Source organism: Pithys albifrons, chromosome 1 (genome assembly GCF_047495875.1).
Source record: "Pithys albifrons albifrons isolate INPA30051 chromosome 1, PitAlb_v1, whole genome shotgun sequence".
NCBI classification, from domain to species: domain Eukaryota; kingdom Metazoa; phylum Chordata; class Aves; order Passeriformes; family Thamnophilidae; genus Pithys; species Pithys albifrons.
Window position 1 is genome coordinate 116,680,179 of NC_092458.1, and position 18,309 is coordinate 116,698,487.

Here is an 18,309-nt window from a genome sequence, read left to right on the forward strand (position 1 = left end):
GCAGTGCTTCTAATTAAAAGGGAAAATGAGAGCTTGGCTGTGGTGTGACCTGAGGGGAATGAGGGGCTGGCAGGGATTCAGGGCAGGGCAGTTGTTGGACACTGTTATTGATCCTGTCTGCATTCCCAGAGCTGCTTTTGGAGGGAGGATTCCACAGACCTGCACAAATAAACAGCCCCAAACCCCCTTCTGATGTGGTTTGCCTGTTTCTGTCCTTCTTTCCACCCAAAATCCTGGACAAACTGCTGCCAGCAGCATCCTTGTGGCTCTTTTTCACTGGAGAAAGTTCTGCTTGTGAGTCCCTGGAGAACTTTGAATTATTTTGAATGGATTTTTACCACGTGGGTGTCTTTTTGTAGCCCTTTTGTAGCTCCTGGTCACCATTCCTGGAGGGATTTAACAGCCCTGTGGATGTGGCACTTGGAGACAGGGGTCAGTGGTGGCCTTGGCAGTGCTGGGAGTGGTTGCAGTCCATGATCCTGGTGATCTTTCCCAACCAGAATTAATCTGTGCATCTATTATTTATATTTTTTGCATTTTCACAGTGTCCTCATTGGCCAAAGTGCCTCTTGAGCTGCCAAAGAAACACCTGATTATCCATGTTTTCCATTGGCCTTCTGTGTAGGACAATCCAGCTGCAAATTCCCTTTGCCAGAAGAAATATAGGACTAAAATAGAAGGGCCAAAAGTGCTGGAAGACTTTGTGTTCTGAGTGTGCTGCACTGGCAGAGCTTTAATTTCCTCTCCTGATCCAGAGTGTTTGATCTCTCCATGAGCTTTATCCATTGTTTGCTCTGTTGGGAAGGAACATCCAGACCAGTCAGTCAAAATCAAGGGGAGCTGCCCCTGGGAGGAATGAAATTCAGTGTATTTAAGGGAGAGATGGAGCATCTCTAATTCCAAAGGTGCTTTAAACCAACCCTGGGTTTGGTTTAACTCTCCGGATATTCCGCATTAATTTCCTAAACTGAGTCATAAACTCCTCCTTAAAGAGGCCCATCTTTATAACAGGACAACAATATAATTTATAACCTGAACTGGGAATAAATCCCCTCCAAAGAGGCTGTTTGAACCATTTGATTTGGACATAAAGAAGCCTTTACTGGCTGGTGAAATGCGGGAACCACTGGAGTGGCACCAAAGCCACTTGCACAATTTTTGTAGTGTTACCAGGACAAAATGTTTCTATTCCCTGGGATCAATGGGAGCAGCTTCTCATTCCAGCAGCCAGCCAGGCTTGGAAAAACGGCCATTTAGTGCTGCCCTTTAAATAAATAATCTATATTTTATAGTTATATTTTTATACATGAACATATATATAAATAGATCTGTAGTGATGCTTCTAATAATTAAAAATATATCTTTTTTTTATATGATTTTAGTTGTAAACAGAATTACTTAGAGGGATCCATGGGTGAATTTCCAGAAGGTTTATCCTTCCCAGGCTTTCTACTGCTTTTATTCTTTCTTGGTTTTATTTTTTTCCAATTTATTGAGGACTTAAGAATGCACAGAGCTGGCTCAGATGGTCCTTTGGTGTGATCTCATCTCCCATCAGGAAAGAAATGGCAGGATAAAGGATGTTTGACAGCAGAGCAGGAGTGGAATCAATAGGGAAAAAAATGAGGGTAAGAAATCCTTTAATTAGAGCAAGGAGAGGCCTTTTTCCCTCTGCTCTCTGGGACTGCAGTGGGTGCCATCCTCGGAATTCCTCGCTGTGGCTGGGGATAAACTCCCTGAGAATTCCTTGAATGAATCCAGTCTCTGTCTGGAAGTGAATGAGTTTTGTTTCTTACTTTGGGTGAAGTTTCCAGGGTTGGACACTGAAGAGCAGAGGAGAGTTTTCCAATTAATTAATTCCTCTGGCTTTAAGCAGGTTGGATCTCTGTGATCCAGGTCTGGGAGAGGTCAAGGGAAGTTTTCCAGCTCTCCAGTGAAAAGGCTGGATGTGTTGATTACTTTGAAAATTACTTTGCTTTGCAAATACTGTTTTTTTTAACTAATTGCTGATGAAGTGAACTCAGAGATTTAAGTGTGACTTTTCCAGAGGAATCCTTGGATAAGAGTTATGAGAGAGGCAAACCTATTCCTATGGAAAAGAGGTGGAGCTGTCAGTCCTGCTCCTGGTGGATCCCACATTCCCAGTAATTTTCCTGTGTGGGTCACTCCTGCCTGTCCCTGAGCCCTCTGCAGGGTCTGGCAAGGAATGCCCTCCTGATCCTAATCTGTGTTATCCCATGGATCTCCTCCTGCTTCCCAGTGCCTCGTTAGGGCTGTGGGCATGGAATGCTGGCAGTGGGATCTGTATCCACCATCACTCAGTGCTGGCTGGGGCTGCACCCAAATCCCAGGAGCAGGGCAGGAATGGCATGGAATGACCTTGGAGCCTCCCGAGTGGCTGCTGTGGGATCAAAGGCGCTGGAGCCATGGGATCAGCATCGATCCCAGCTGGCAGATGGATCCCCTTCCTGAATCCCTGCCAGGCCTCAGGGCTCCCAGGCAAAGGGTGCCCTCCCATCCACCAGGGTGGCTGCATTGGCTGGAGGTTTGGAATAGGATTATTGATGCAATTCCACTGCTGGGAATGTCACAGTTCCTTCAGCTCAGCTCTGTTTGCTGGTCCTGCCACTGGTCCAACTGAGTGTTGGTATTTGGGCATTTGCTGAGCCAGGGATCAAACCTTTCCTTCTAGGAATGTCCTGTTTTTGTGTACCAGGGCAGTTGAGCTCTCCGTGCCCTGGGCTGGTGATCACAGTGGGGTTGAATCAAGGGTTGGACTTGATAATCTCGGAGGTCTCTTCCAACCCAACTGAGAAGAGAAGAGCAACGAGGCTGGAGAAGGGACTGGAGCACAAGTGCTGTGGGGAGAGGCTGAGGGAGCTGGGGGTGTTTAGCCTGGAGAAGAGGAGGCTCAGAGGTGACCTCAGCACTGTCTGGAACTCCCTGAAGGGAAGTTCTGGCCAGGTGGGGGTTGGTCTCTTCTCCCAGGCACTCAGCAATAGGACAAGGGGGCACGATGGGCTCAAACTCTGCCAGGGGAAATTGAAGGTGGAGTGTTGCTGCAACAGTGGAGAGCAGAAAAAAATTCTTTGCAGAGAGAATGCTCAGGCATTGGAATGGGCTGCCCAGAGAGGGGGTGGATTCCCCATCCCTGGAGGTTTTTCAGCTGAGCTTGGCCGTGGCACTGAGTGCCATGATCTGGTAAAGGGACTGGAGTTGGCCCAAGGGTTGGACTTGATGATCTTGGAGGTCTTTTCCAACCCAATCCATTCTATGATTCTGTGATCCCACTGTCTTCTGTGGGGCTGGGAATGGTTTGTACCATTGGTAGGAATTAGGAGTGGCTCTCCTAATATTAGGGATTATTCCAGGCTTGGAATAAACAAGGCATCTCTTTATATAATCTAAAGTTGCAGGAGAAGAGTCCCTGATTTTTTGTTCCCTTTAATTATAGATAAAATGGGAATTGTGGGCTTTTACTTCTGCCAGGATATAAAAACGGAAAAATTCCCCTTTTGCCAGAATTTTTAGAGGGAGTTTGCTGAGTGTTTTTAAAAGCAGGAATGGTGATGGCTCAGTAATCATGGAATTAGAGCTGTGAGCAGTTGGTATTAGCACAGCTCGGTCTGGTGCCTGTCAACATTCAGCTGGGAATGTCTGTTTGGGGAAAGAAATGTCTTGGATCCAAGTCCATTAAGCCACTTTATCCAAATGTTTGTTTGAGCTGATATTTAAATATAAACAAGCCAAGCAGCACCTTATTTCCCCTTTCTTTCTGTGAAATGAGTCAAGGGAGGGCAGGGAAGCTCCAGGAATAAACAGAATATTTTATAGTTTCTGGACTCAGCCCATCCAAATCTGTCAGGTACAGGCAGAAAGGGAAAAAATCACTGGAATATTTCAATGTCCTTCAGGGATTGTGAGTTAGCAGAGCAAATAATTCCATGGGTTCGATTGGAGCCGTGAAGAATTGAATTTGTCTGTTTGCATCAGTGGCCACGTGAGGAAAACCAGTTTGTGGTGCTGCAAATCAATCGTGGGGATTTGCAGCCTGTGCTGGGCTGGGGAGGGGTTGGATTTGCTCCTGGATATGGGATGAAACAGCAGCTCGTGCTGCTTGTCCTGCACCACCTTGAGCTGTGTTGGACACATCTGTGGCACAAACAATCAGGGATTTGGGATTCCTGCCCAGCTGGGATGGATATTCCCAAAATATTCACCAAAGGGAATATTTGCTTTATCTCTGCAGAGGCAGCTTTTTAACTTGGGGGAGCAGAATATGTGAGGAATTCACCTGGGAATTCCAGTTGTGTTTTGGGAAGATCCCTTCTCTCAAAGGCTGTTGATTAACTCAGGATGGAAATGCTGCTTATTCCTGATCCTGGAGATTTTGGTGCAAGTTTTATATTAAGATTTAAAATAAATTTAAAAACTCTACACCAGAAATCATGGAATCCTCACAGGGTGGTGTGGGTAGGAAGGGATCTTAATCTTGATCCTGGCAGAGAACTCCCAGTCTCTGGAAAATTCCCTGAAAAACACGAGCTCTGCCTCTGTGCCCCTTTTTCCTGCCTTTTTCCTGCACTTTCAGTGTTTGGTGTCCAGGATAAGTCACTCAGCTCTTCTCCTGTCCCAGTGGGAATTCCAGGAGGCTGAGGGAAAGCAATGGGAAGTGAGGGATCCTGGAGTGACTCCTCTGCTTCTCAAATTCTTTGCCTGCAGTTCAGAGGATTTACACATTGGAACGAGGCAGGTTGGGATGTTCCAGCTCCCAAGGTGAAGATGTTGGAGAAGGAGAAAGTTGTCCATAAAATAGGAGTGAGAAGAGCTCTTTGTTAATAATAATTAAAGTGTTGTCAGACCTATTAAATCTGTTCATTTAGTTCAGCTCAAATCTCTGAATTACTTGGTAGAAATTCTTTCAGTTTTCACCTCAAAGCACAAATATTTAAGGGTAAAACTGATACTTGGGAATGACCCAGGGAAAAAAAAGAGTCTCCCAGTGACTTTGCAGTTGTAAAATCAAATACCTGCCCTTTTCCTTGCAGGAGGTTTGGCTGCTCACTGTGAATTTATTGGACACAGGGAATCATTTTTAAATCACTTGCTTACAACTGGAATTGTTCCTTGAATCCACGTTTTTTTTTCCTTCCTGCAGTGGGGAAGACTTCCTTGATCACCAGGTTCATGTACGACAGCTTTGACAACACCTACCAGGTAAATAATTCCATGGCACTGTCCAGGTGCCTTCCATGGCAGGGAGAAGCCATTCCAAGGAAACTGGGACACTGCCCAAAGTCTGGGCTGTGAAATCTCCATGTTAATCCCCTGCAGTGGCCCTTGAGGGTTGGATTCTGTGCTCCTCCAGGAACACCCAAGGAATAGTTAAATCCACCAGGGATTGTTTTTCCCCCACCATTTTCCACCCCAGATCCAATCCCTGTGTGGGGAAAACTGAACAGGTACCCAGCTCTTAAAAAACCAGTTGACAGAAGCTAAAAAATCACTGAAAACTTAGGAAAAAAAGAGAGAATTGGCTTTGTCCCTTCCAGGGGAACAGTGGCTGTTTCCCACTGCCAGAATTCAGGGTGAGGTGGAAAAGGTGGGAAGCTCTAAAAATACTTGGGTTTTATAAAGTGTGTCTCTTGCAAGCAGAACATGTTTGGTGGCTTGGTTACAGTTGGTGACCTTCTGGATACACTAAACTGAGAAAAAATCTGTTCCCTGAGGCATGTGGAGGTTTTTTTAGGGGGGTGGGAGGAGGAGGAATGGGGGAAAAAGAGGGAAAAACGTGACTCTTTTGTTGCTTAGTGTCTGCCCAGGGATCTTGTTTGAACAGCAGCAAGAAATGCTGAGGGTTCACAGGAAAGCTTCTACCAGGAGTGACCTGAGAGCCCCTTCCAGGGCCTAAAGGAGCTCCAGGGAGACCTGAGAGTCCCTTCCAGGGCCTAAAGGAGCTCCAGGGAGACCTGAGAACCCCTTCCAGTGCCTGAAGGGACTCCAGGAGAGCTGGAGAGGTTGTGCTGAGCCTCTTTGCCTGGCTGAGAGACTGTTCTCCTACCAGTGGTGGGGTGGTTGTCCCTGTTTTCCTTCATTTTAACTCCACTGGGGACATTTTAACTCCACTTGGCACATTTGAACTCCACTTGGGACATTTTCTAGTGGTGTGGCTGCTGGAGATGCTCCAGTGTTGAAGCCTCAGAGCCCCAGACATCCCAGCTGGGTTGTGTCCCTGCTGCAAACCAGCTCCTGGAGCTTGTATTCCTCTCCCTGCAGCCTTGGAAAATGGGGTGAAGGTCCTGTGTTTAAGGAGCAGCTCTCAGCAGCACTTTGCTTTCCTCCCAACACTGATGCAGGATGTTCCACAGGAAGCTCCCACTGGAAGTTTGGGTGCAGTGGAGATGAGCCAGGCTTTAGTTTTTTGGGCCCACGTGTGCCCTGGTGGTGTTGAATATTTCTGCCTTCATCTCAGGGAGAAGGGAAGATCCATGAAGATTCTTGACAGCTGGGAAGAAGGCAGAGTGCCCACACACCCAGGCTGGGCTGGGGGACACCAATTTGGGTCATACCCAAAGAACTGTGTGGATTAAACTGTCAATACATTGAAATTAACCTTGACAGCCTTTTGTGCTTGAAGAAACCGGTCTGGTTGTGGATGTATTAAAGACACTGCTCTCTGAATTGAGCCAGAAAAGCAGCCTGTTTTTCTTGCAGGTGCTGGTTTTCCCCTGGAAATCACTGCAGGGGCTCTGACATTTTCCTGAAGAGCTCTTGGTTTTCTCTTCTCTTCACAGGCAACGATTGGCATCGACTTCCTATCGAAAACCATGTACTTGGAGGACCGAACAGTGAGTGGCTTTTGTTGTGCTTGCACCGTGGGGATGAGGAGCAGCATCTGTTTGTGCAGCCCCCAGCTCTGAGATCACTTGGAAGCACAGGCTGAGCCCTCCTCTCCCAGCTGCTTCCAGGCTGACAAGTGGAGACACAGCAGTGGGGAATGGGAATCACCATTTGGTCCAGCCCTCAAGGGCCATTTGACAGCAGTTCTTTGGTGTCACCCTCTGTGAGCAGAGAGATGAGGCAGAGAGTTTGAGGGGTGCAGATGGTGGGGATTTGGAGAAGGGGGGCATGTTCAACCTCTTCAGGTTTAATGCCACAAAAATGATAAGATCAACTGCCTGATGTGGCCAGTTAATGTTCCCTGTAAAAAGGAGGTGGCCTTTGGTGGCAGCCCCCCAGTGATCCCTGTTCCTTAGCTTGGTGCAGTCCTAGCTCCTGAAATGAGATCACTCCTCTGAGGAGGCAGACCTGGGGTTTAAAATGAGCTCAGATCCTTAATTAAGAACTTCAGCTGCTGAGCTGTTTGCAGAAACAAAGCTGTGCAGCACTGCAGGAGCTTGTGGTCTGTGAGCCATGGGAAGTGCCTGAGGGATGGATGTGCTTTCCACACCCTGCACACACTACTTTTAGGGTATCTTGTCTTTCCTTTCACAGCCTGGATGGGAAGAGACATCTCCCCATCTCTGTGCAGTGTAGGGTTATAACTGGCATTTTATCCTCCTTGGAAAACTGACATGAGTAGGTTTTCCAGCTTTTCCACCATCCTTCAGGCTGCTGTGTGTCCTGGGGAAGGATAAAAGCAGAGCATGAAACTCTTGTGTACAGCTCATAGACCTATAAAATAATTTAGGTTGGAAAATCCCACTAATTCCATTGGGTCCAACACTTTCAAGCCCACCACTGACTTCCAGGGATGGGGATGGATCCACAGTCCCTGTGAGCACCTCCAGGGATGGGGATAGATCCACAGTCCCTGTGAGCACCTCCAGGGATGGGGATGGATCCACAGTCCCTGTGAGCACCTCCAGGGATGGGGATGGATCCACAGTCCTTTTGAGCACCTCCAGGGATGGGGATGGATCCACCTCCAAGGGTAGTGATGCATCCACAGTCCCTGTGAGCACCTCCAGGGATAGTGATGGATCCACAGTCCTTTTGAACACCTCCAGGGATGGGGACGGATCCACCTCCAAGGGTAGTGATGGATCCACAGGCCTTGTGAGCACCTTCAGGGATGGAGGTGATGGATCCACCTTCAGGGATGGAGGTGATGGATCCACCTCCAGGGATGAAGGTGATGGATCCACAGTCCCTGTGAGCACCTCCAGGGATGGGGATGGATCCACAGTCCTTGGGAGCACCTCCAGGCTGGTGATGGATTCACAGGCCTTTTGAACACCTCCAGGATGGCAACTCCACCCCTTTAGCCATAGTTTTCATGTGTGTCCTTGCAAGCCAAGGGCCAGTTGGCAGAGGGGCATTTTCTGGGGAGAGCCCTGCCCTGCATGCCCTCCTGCCCCCTCCCTCGGCTCTCCCCCCACTAAACCTGTCTCCTCTCTCCTTGTAGTGGCAGTTTGGCTCTGTTAACTCTCTCCTGCCCACAGATCAGGTTGCAGCTGTGGGATACCGCGGGGCAGGAGCGTTTCCGTAGCCTCATTCCCAGCTACATCCGCGACTCTGCCGCCGCCGTAGTAGTTTACGATATCACAAGTAGGTATTTTGGCCCCGGGTTGACCTGTTGTTCTGTTCTTGTTTCTCTGCTTGTTTGACTGACTCTGTTAGGTACGGTTGCAATTGTGGGACACAGCAGGTCAAGAGCGGTTCAGGAGCTTGATCCCTAGCTACATTCGTGACTCCACTGTTGCAGTTGTTGTTTATGATATCACAAGTGAGTGGGGGGAATTCTGCATTTCTAATCCTCTGCCCCTTCCATGCTCTAGCTTAGCTTTGCATGTCCTCTCACCTCATCTGCTTGGTCTCCGTCCTGGCATGGAAACAATGTGGTTCTTCTGTTTGTTTTGCTGCTGGTGTGATGTACAAACGTGTCACAAATAACATGGTTTTACCCCTGCCTGCTTTCTCTCACCTGCCTCTCAATCATCACGTCCCCTGTGACTCTGGGTCTCGTGTCCATGGATCTCTGAGTTCCTAAACTGGAGGCTTGTGTCGCTTGCTTCACTTCATTCCCCTCCCCAACCCAAAATACCCGGGAATGGGCTGGTGGGGACACACATTAACTCCCCATTTTCTCTGGAATCTCTCACTCTCTCACCCTGCCATGTGTAAAACTTCCCACCAAGCCCTCACCCTTTAACAACTGCTCTCTCATTTATTACTAAGGTATGTACATTTTTGTCAACTAAAATATTAGAGCTTTCTCAACCCTCCTTCTGTCCCTCCCCTCAGTCCACACACCCCTTAACTTACTGACAAAGGGCAGGAATTGTGTTTAGGGGGACTGAATTCCAGGCTGAGAGCAGTGGCCTAGTTCTACACCAGTGCTTTGATTTATAAATTCTAGAAGATTTCAGCAGGAGTCAAACCTAGAAAGACTTTAATTGTTAAAAATACCACTTTGCTTTGAGCGAAAATTACAGGTGAAATTTTCTACTGACCTGGCAAATTCAGTATTACCAGGTGGTAAAGAGGAGAATTAAGACACTGGCAGATGATCAAGTCTTGGCTGTCTAACACAAAATATAACTTTGCAGTAAAAGCCATTAAAGAAATCAATATTTTTCAAGAACTGCTGCAGGGCCCCCCACCTTTTTAAGTACTAAAACGACTTTGGCAGCTCAAATGCTCTTTGTGCAACACTGGTAAATGCTGAGCAATGTGGCAGCTTCCCCCCAACTCCTTTTTCCTTGTGGGATTCAACTTTTCCAGCCCCACACGGTCTGAGATTCTTCCCTTGCAGCTCTTAAGAGTGTAGCATTAAACTAAAATGCCTGTGAGTAGGTTAAATTTCTCCTTCTGGTTCTGTACAGCAATTTGGAGATTGTTTTGGAGGCAGCTGTTCAGTGCCCCTGGAGCTGCTGGTGTGCTGTGTATCCCTAGAGGAAGAAAAGGTGATTAAAGTGTGCAAAATCCATAATTGGGCTTGAGGACTGTGCAGGAGTGATGGAGGAGCAGGATGCAGAAATCAGCCCCCATTCTCCAGAGAAAATCCTTGCTATTTTATTCCATAAAAACAGCAGCTGAAACACAGTGAGGAGGCTCATTTAGGTGCTGTCAAACCCAAATTACAGATGGACTCAGCTCCCTCCCTGGCTTTGAATCCACAGTTGCCCTTCTGAAATCGATGCCAAAGGTTCCACATCCTTCAGTGGGGGAGGTTTGAGGGATTCATGTGCTGGTTCTTCATCCCAATTCCACAGAAATGGAGCTTTTATTTCAGCCAGCAGCTGTATTCCCTAGGGAGCCTGAGGGATTCCTACAGTGATAATCCTCTCCACTGTTCTCTGATAGATGTAAACTCCTTCCAGCAAACAACAAAATGGATTGATGACGTCAGAACGGAACGGGGCAGTGACGTCATCATCATGCTGGTGGGAAACAAAACAGATCTAGCAGATAAGAGGTATGGAGGGGGAATTAATTCATCTTTTGAGTGCTTCTCTTACTCTGCTGCTGGTCCAGAAAGGATTTTTAAATGTGTTTTTGTTCCAAAAGGCTCTGTCTTGGTTTAGTTCTGCCAAGAGAAATCCCAGTTTTAAACCCTCTTCTTTTGGTTAAACCAGATTTCCAGCACCAAAATTTGGTTAAACCAAATTTTCCAGTTAGGAGTGAGTTGAGAAACCATCACCAGCTTGTTCATGTCTCAGGAGGAAACAGAGTGTTGGCTACAACCTGAATCAGGGAATGAATAAACTGATGAGAAGGACTTGTCCTTAATTAATCTGCTCAGGTGTAAATGGTGGGTGCAGGTAAAAATCAGCTCTGGGTGATGGTTTCTCCCTTTTGAGGCTTCTCACAAGTTTGCAAACAGAAATATTTTTATTGCATGTTGTACATTTTCAGCTTTTTCTGTCTCTGCTGCTTATTCTGAGTTTATGGTATGAACACAAATGATAAAGAACCACAAAGCCAAACTTATGGATTCTGGATTTCATCAAAATCCCTGTTTCCTCGGGATCACCTCTCCTGTGGCCCTTGCTTCAGATTTATAGCCTCCTGTTAAGAATTATATTATATATATAAAACCATCAGATACCTCATGATTCTTGTTTGGCAGTTCTTCAACTGAAATTCTCCCCCTTTTTTTAGCTCTGACAGGGTGATTAATGAGTGGGACATCTATCCAAGGAAAAAAGGGAACAAAATCCCTTCCATATGAGCTGGTTACACTTGGACCTTTGTTAAAACAGTTTGTTCTTGATGATCATGTTTGAATGTTAGAGGGCACTGGTGGATGATTGTTCAGACAGGGATTTGGGGGGAGTGTAGTTGGCTTTTCCACTGGAATGTTGGGAGCCAGATGTGCCATGGAAGTCTGTCTGATACCTGAAGTGGTAATACCATGCAGGGGGGTAAAAACAACATTAAATGCTTTCAGAACTGTAATAAATCTTAATTTCCAAAGTGTTCATCTGAGGGGTTGTTTGCTCCTGACTCTGTGCTGTCCTCCCCAGACAAGTGTCCATCGAGGAAGGAGAGAGAAAAGCCAAAGAGTTGAATGTAATGTTCATTGAAACTAGTGCAAAAGCAGGATACAACGTAAAACAGGTGAGTGCTCACACCCCCTGGGCCACCAGGACCTCCTGGACACTGGGAAAACTGGGACAGGGGATGTTTGTGGTCCCTGCACAGCAGGGAACCTCTGGGAGTGAGATTGGTGGCTCAGGCTCAGCAGGATCCCTGTCCCTGCATCAAAGGACTCTTATTTCCATGTGAAGAAGCTTTGTGAGCACAGGATCATCCATGTGGATTTCTGGTAATCCAGATTTGGTGGTTGGACTGAAAGGGAGCCAGAAAGTTGGGGAAACACAGGTGTGAGAAGTGTGATCCCTCCTCAGGGAGTGCAAACTGGGAGGCACTGGGAGTGGGAGCAGCTGTTCCTGCACAGCCAAAGCTCTTTGCTTCTGGCAGATGCTGAGTGGCTTTTGATGAGGAAAGCGGAGCAATGATGGGATATTGGGAGGGAATTGCTGGCTGGGAGGGTGGGCAGGCCCTGGCTCAGGGTGCCCAGAGAAGCTGTGGCTGCCTCATCCCTGGGAGTGTCCAAGGCCAGGCTGGAGCAGCCCGGGACAGTGGGAGGTGTCCCTGCCCATGGCAGGGGTGGCACTGGATGGGATTTAATGTCCTCCCACCCCAAACCAGTGTGGGATCCCACCTTTAGGCATATCCTTCTATGTGTAGCTGCACAGTTCATGTGCAGAACAGTCCCAGCAGTTGCTAAAACAGGATTATAAACTACTTTGTACATCACAGACAGGACTGAAGGGTCTGTTATTAAAATGTCCCTTGACTTTGTGTATAAGTAGCAAAATTATTCCCTCTCTAATGGAATAATTAGATGTGTTATCTTAGTGCTGAGTTCCAGTGCATTACCAGCCATGGAAGTGCTGCATTCCAGGGTCCACAATTATCCTGCCACTGCCTGGTAATTAAGGTTTGGATCCTTAATGAGTGCTTAGACCTGGGGGTGGGCACTGGGGAGCAAAGACATGAGTGGTTATTCAAAAAGAGCTAAAATTGGATTGTGCTGCTCAGTTTTGCTCCTTGTGTTGCAGGCACAGCTTGGAATTTTCAGGGTTTTCAAAGCTGTTCTGTGCTGTGGAATATTTGGAACTCTCATTTTTTATTAGTTTAATAAGTGGTGGTTGAAACAATTCTCAAAGGATAAGACTTTTCATACCACTACTTACAGTTTCCTGTTTTCTTGCAGCTTCTCTATTGAATCATATGAATTTATTTTACTAACTTAGATTTATTTTGACAACTTAATAACCTATTTTTCTAATTTATTTACCAATAAATTCCCCCTCAGTGAGGTGGGGAAAGCACATGGAGCTGCTTCTGCAGGATGGATCCCCTTCCCACAACCTGTGTAAATCTTTAATGACCTGAATACAAATTTGACCTTCCCATAACTGATCACTAATAACACATTCTAATTCTGTACAGCAATCCCTGTCCAAGTTAATTTTCATCCAGGAGTTTTGATTTAAGTGTCAAATTATTTTAGACACAAAGGTCATAATTTGACTACATACAGTGAAATTTGATGTCAAAATTAAGGTGTTAGGTATTAAATACTAATATAAAGGTGAATTTTGGAGTAGTTGGTGGTCACTGGTTTGTCCACCAAGGTGCAGGTTCAGATCTGAGAATGAGTGAACAGCTGGGATGCTGAGACTGGAATGTGTGCATAGGGAATATGAACTCTTTATTTAGGAGTTTTTCCCCTTCCATGCAAAATTCCTCCCTGCCAGTACTGGAACTTCCCAGGAGCCTTAGGATGGAGAAGGGGAGTGCTTCCCTGAGTGCATTGAATTCCCTCTGTCAGCCCTGAAAAGGCTCCACAGGGCTCTGAGATCCTGCTCCATCCCCACAGTCTGTATTTCAGGGAATTTCATTGTTAGCCCCTGCATTCCATGCCCAGAATATGTCAGGGTTCCTTTTGCTGCCCTGGGGAAGGAGAGGGGAGGGGGAGCCCTGGAATTCCTGCTTCCAGCAGCACCTGGCATGCTCCAGGCTGGCTCTGCCTTGGCACAGGGACTTTCTCACAGCAGCAGCTGAGGGGATGTGGCCCCTCCTTCTGCTCCTCCTTTCTGCCCCTCTGGTGGCCGGGATTTATTCCCAGGGTTGCAGAGAATGAGAATCAGGGAAACATTTTTGTTTGCTTTGCACCAGGAATTATTCCCAGGGTTGCAGAGAATGAGAATCAGGGAAACATTTTTGTTTGCTTTGCTTTGGTTTCTTGCCTGGCTCTCCCATCTGGGCAGGGATTCTCCTGCCCTTCCCATCCTACTGCTGGAGCTTCATCCTGCTGATCCCTGGGGATTTAATGGCTGGAGTGGGAGGAAAGGCACAGCTGGGCAAATCTTGAAACCCATGGAGAGGCATGAGCGTTTTTTCCCCCCAGAGTTTATCAGGAGGAGGTTGCAGAGAGACCTTGTGTGGCTCTTTAGTCTTTCAGCTGCTGCATTTAAGTCCTGCCTTGGGGGGAAAAGTCCTGAATGCTCCTCAGTAAGTGTGTTTTTGTGCCCACACAAACATTAACCGTGTCTGTGTGTGCAGCCCCTGGGGGTGTGTCAGGCCCTGTGTGAAGGCAGCTTCCTAATCAGCAGCCAGTTCCCCTAATTGGATTTATCCACATATGCTCTGGCTGATAAGCAGAAGGTTAATAAGGGAGAAAGTTGATTTTCTTAGTTGCCAAATTCCTATTTTTAGTCAGATGATTTAGGGGAGAAACGCAGCTAAAAGCATCATTTTATTCCTGGTCTTAATGTAAAGCAAGGATTAGTGTATTTTAAAGAGCCTTTCTGTCAGCAGCTTGGTTGGAATGCAGGAATTCTATTGGTTCCATCAGCTGAGGATTTCTTAATACTCCCCAACCCTTTCCCTCTGTAAAGTGCATCCATTGTATTGCACTGTTGTACAGGGAATAAATGGAATCCCAGGACAGTCTGGATGGAAGGGATGTTAAAGCCCATCCAGTGCCACCCCTACCTTGGGCTGGGACACCTCCCACTATATCAGGTTGCTCCAAGCCCTGCCCAACCTGGCCTTAGACACTTCCAAATCTTCTATGCCAAGGACTGGGTCAAAAATACTCTTTGAGATTCCATCAGTGAGGAATTGCTGGCCTGTGAGAGTTCCCCTGAGGTTTTCAGGGAATCTGGGAGGTTCTGGATCATGGCAGAGGCTCACAGAAACAGAGAGGGGTGCTGAGCTTTTTCCCTGTGGAATCAGTGAGTTCCACCAAGGAGCAGCTTCTCCCAGCCCTGCCCTTGTCCTGGACCACATTCCAGTGTGTGCCAGACCTGGGGCTTGGGCATGGAGAGCTTGGAGGGGACTGGTCAAGTTGCCTCAGTGTCTTCCCAGCATCATTTGAGAGCCAGCCTGGTAAAATCCCATGGACACGGATCCAAAGCTGTCCAGGTCCTCACATTCCTGCTGTAAACAGGCTGGTGCAGGCTTGGCTCAGTTTCCTGTGGAAAGTGGGTCACTGGGAATAAGTGGTTTAGCTTTGTGTCATTTGAGGAGAGGCAGGAAAACAGGGAATGATGGAACTCGGCACGGCTGACGTCAGACCCGTGCTGGGCATTCTGGGACCCAGGGTGGGAACACCCTGGTGGATGGGAACAGCCTGATGGATGGGGGCCTGCAGGGCTTGGAAGCATCTGCTGTCCTGCATGCTGAATAAGCCAGAGGTACAGAGGAGGAACAGTGTCTGAAATGGGGGGAAAATATTAAAGAATATTAAAGTATTTCTGTCTGGACACATCCAGTGGGACCAGGACTCTGCCAGGGCTGTTTTCCAAAGGGAAGGACCAACTCATTGATAGCCCTGATGGATACTGAAGGTGTTCTGTGTCCTTCCATCCATCTCATCTGTGCTGTCCTTGCCTAAGGCATATGGAAAAGAGGTCATTGCTGTCCCCACAAACTGAACGTGGCAGGAATTGCCCTCAGTGGAAGGACAGCCTGGAACTGGGCTGTTCTGTGCAGGGATTGTCCTGGGATGAGGGAATTCAGGTGAATTCTTGGGCATTAAAAGAACTGTGTAGTGGGAACTACAACTCCGAGCCTCAGGGACAAAGAGGAAATGCAGGAGAGGGAATCAATCCTGTTCTGTCTCACCCTCCTCCAAGTTCAGTAAAACTGAGTAGAGAGTTTGATCCCAAACCCTGCTGGGAAACTGGAGATGGTGCTCAAGTGCGAGGCAGAGATGCTTTGGGATGGCAAATGCAAAGCTGTTTTGTGCTTTATACCCTGAGTGTGGACACAGGATAATGATGGCACCAAAGGGTGAGGCCCAGGATTGGGCAGATTCGTGTGCCTGGTTCTCAGGGAGCCTTTCCAACAGCAGAGATGATCTCTGCCATTTCCAAGGAATAAAGGTTATGTTTGGTGTCAGGCTTTTTGGGCTGAGCAGTGCAAATAGTGCTGCGGGATGTGTGGAGTCATTGTTTGAACTGTATCATCCTGGGGCTCTGCATTGTTTTCATCTGCTCCCTGTGTGCTCTCTTGCAGCTTTTCCGACGTGTGGCAGCTGCCTTGCCTGGCATGGAAAGCACACAAGACAAAAGTAGAGAAGACAGTATCCTTTATGCAGCTGTGCCAGGCATTCCCTGGAGGAAAACCCACTGCAGCCCTCAGCCAGCTTGTGGACAGCCCAAAAACGGGGGGAATAGGGGCAAGTAACCTTCCAGCTTGGAGTGCTGGGATGGAGGGGTGGGGCTGGGAGTGTGGAGGATGGAGGCAGCAGGGGAAGGATGAGGGGTTTGGAAGTGTGGGAAGGTGCAAACAGAGCCAGAAGGATTCTTTGCTTGGTGTTTGAACAGGCTGGATGTGGAGTGGGAGAAGAGAGGCCTGAAGGAAGCCCCAGTGGCTGTTGCAGGTCTGACTGGCAGGATCCCAGAACAATCCTCTTGCAGGTCCCTTCTCCAACCCTCCTGCTCAGTGCAAGGCTAATCCCAAAATCCAGGCCAGTTTCTCAGGGTCACATTTAGGGAATCTTGGGAAATCTCCAAGGATGGAGATGCCATAACCTCCCAGGGCAGCCTGTGCCAGTGCTGGACCCCCAGGCAGCATCTGTGGGGTGTGAGGGAGGAGAGGACTCAGCTGGGGGTCAGGGGTGGAAAGAGGATAAAGGTCTCTGCAGGACAAGCAGAAATGGCTGAACTGGAATCACTTCCCTGGCCAGGTGGGTGTGTGTGGAACAGGAGCTTTTCCAGGGTTCTTGGTTTTATTTGCAGCTGGGAAATGCAGGAGAAATGGTACCTTGGAGGAAGGACGTGGAAGGAAAGGTGGGAGGGGGACAAGCTTGGTGCTGAAATTCCATCAGAGTGCGGGGGAAAGGATTTGGGAAGCTGTGGAGTGCAACTGCTGAGGCACAAGCTTTGTGCTTAGATCAAAACTGCTTCGTTGTGCAGGTCCCCAGAAGGTTAATGAGCACCAAACTTCATTAATGAGGGGGCAGAGTGCACAGGCAGGGGCTCTATCAGGGAGTTTGATCACCAGGCTCCAAATGGGAGTGCAGTGAGGGCACTGGAATTGGCCTTCCTGCAGCCTGCAGATAGCAGGAATGGAATGGGATTAATGTGGTGGAGTTTCCAGCAGCTTTTTCACAGGACATGGATCAAGGATCTTCAACTCCTCATGCTCAGAGGTGAAGCTGGGAAGGCATCTCTGGCTTAAATACACAGGGAGTTTAGAGCAGCCACGTGGACCAAATATTTGAATTATTGGTCTCCTGTTTCCCTTTCTCTGTTTATTTTCTCCAAACCTCTTTAAAACCAACTTCACCTCCTAAAGGAACAAGGGGAAGGCCCAGCCGTGTGATCTCTGTGTTCCCTGATAAGGGAAGCGCTGGGAATTGTGCTGAGGTTGGGGATTAACATTCAGAGCTCCTCCTGGGAAAGGCTCCTTGAGGCTGGGGCTGGAGGGCATCCATTGGGAATCCAAATGCTGCAGAGAGAGCAGCTTGTCACAGGTTCAGAGCAGCCAGCTCTGCAGTGTCCTTGGGGGACATCAGCTGGCACTGGGAGGGGGGATTTGGGCTTTGTTGGATGGTGGTGGGGTGAGCAGAGAGGTTTAACTGGAGCAGGGATTGATGGGAGTGCTCAGGATGGCACATTGAGAGCTCTGGGGAGTTAGGAATGTGCACAGCCTGAGAAGGAATGTGCTGCTGGGGCTCCTCACAGAGCACACCCTCCCTGTGGAATCATGGAATCACAGGCTCCTTTGGACTGGAAGGGACCTCAAAGCTCATCCAGTTCCATCCCCTGCCACACCACCCACTAGACCAGGTTGCTCCAAGCCCCATCTAGCCTGGTCTTGGACACTTCTAGGGGTGGGATATTCACTATTCCAATCCTCTCCTGCCTGTCCCAGAGCTGAGTGTGGGCAGGGAAAGGAGAGGGGAGTACTTGCCAGTTGGGTGTGGAATAGAGGAGCAGGAGTTTGGGAAGAAAGATGTCCCGTCCTGGGTTCCTTTGGGCCAGCAGGCAGAGCCTCTCCCGGCTGGAATACTGGATCCAGCATCAATTCCACACTGAGGGTTCCCAGGCTGTGGCTGCTTCCCAGGGAACAAGTGACAGGACAAGAGGAAGGAGGTTTAAGTTGGATAGTAGGGAAAATTTCTTTCCTGAAAGGGTGTCAGGCATTGAAATGGCTGCCCAGGGCAGGGGGGAAGTCCCCATTCCTGGAGGGATTTAACAGCCATGTGGATGTGGCACTTGGGGACATGGTCAGTGATTGCCTTGGCAGTGCTGGGGAGTGGTTGGACTGGATGTTCTT

General features: G+C 48.2%; 1 protein-coding gene across 3 annotated transcripts in view; it reads left to right on the plus strand.

The window, feature by feature from the left end:
- RAB6A (RAB6A, member RAS oncogene family) overlaps positions 1–18,309 on the plus strand; it is a 40,572-nt gene that overhangs the window by 18,326 nt on the left and 3,937 nt on the right. The window contains exons 2-8 of one of the 3 annotated variants that reach the window (XM_071564721.1): positions 5,159–5,217; positions 6,795–6,848; positions 8,445–8,585; positions 8,623–8,728; positions 10,309–10,420; positions 11,472–11,565; positions 16,042–16,108. In XM_071564721.1, coding sequence (XP_071420822.1) covers positions 5,159–5,217; positions 6,795–6,848; positions 8,445–8,585; positions 8,623–8,728; positions 10,309–10,420; positions 11,472–11,565; positions 16,042–16,108 — 633 coding nt within the window. The remainder of the gene's footprint in view (positions 1–5,158; positions 5,218–6,794; positions 6,849–8,444; positions 8,586–8,622; positions 8,729–10,308; positions 10,421–11,471; positions 11,566–16,041; positions 16,109–18,309) is intronic. The other 2 variants (XM_071564711.1, XM_071564700.1) reach the window with 2 other exon arrangements.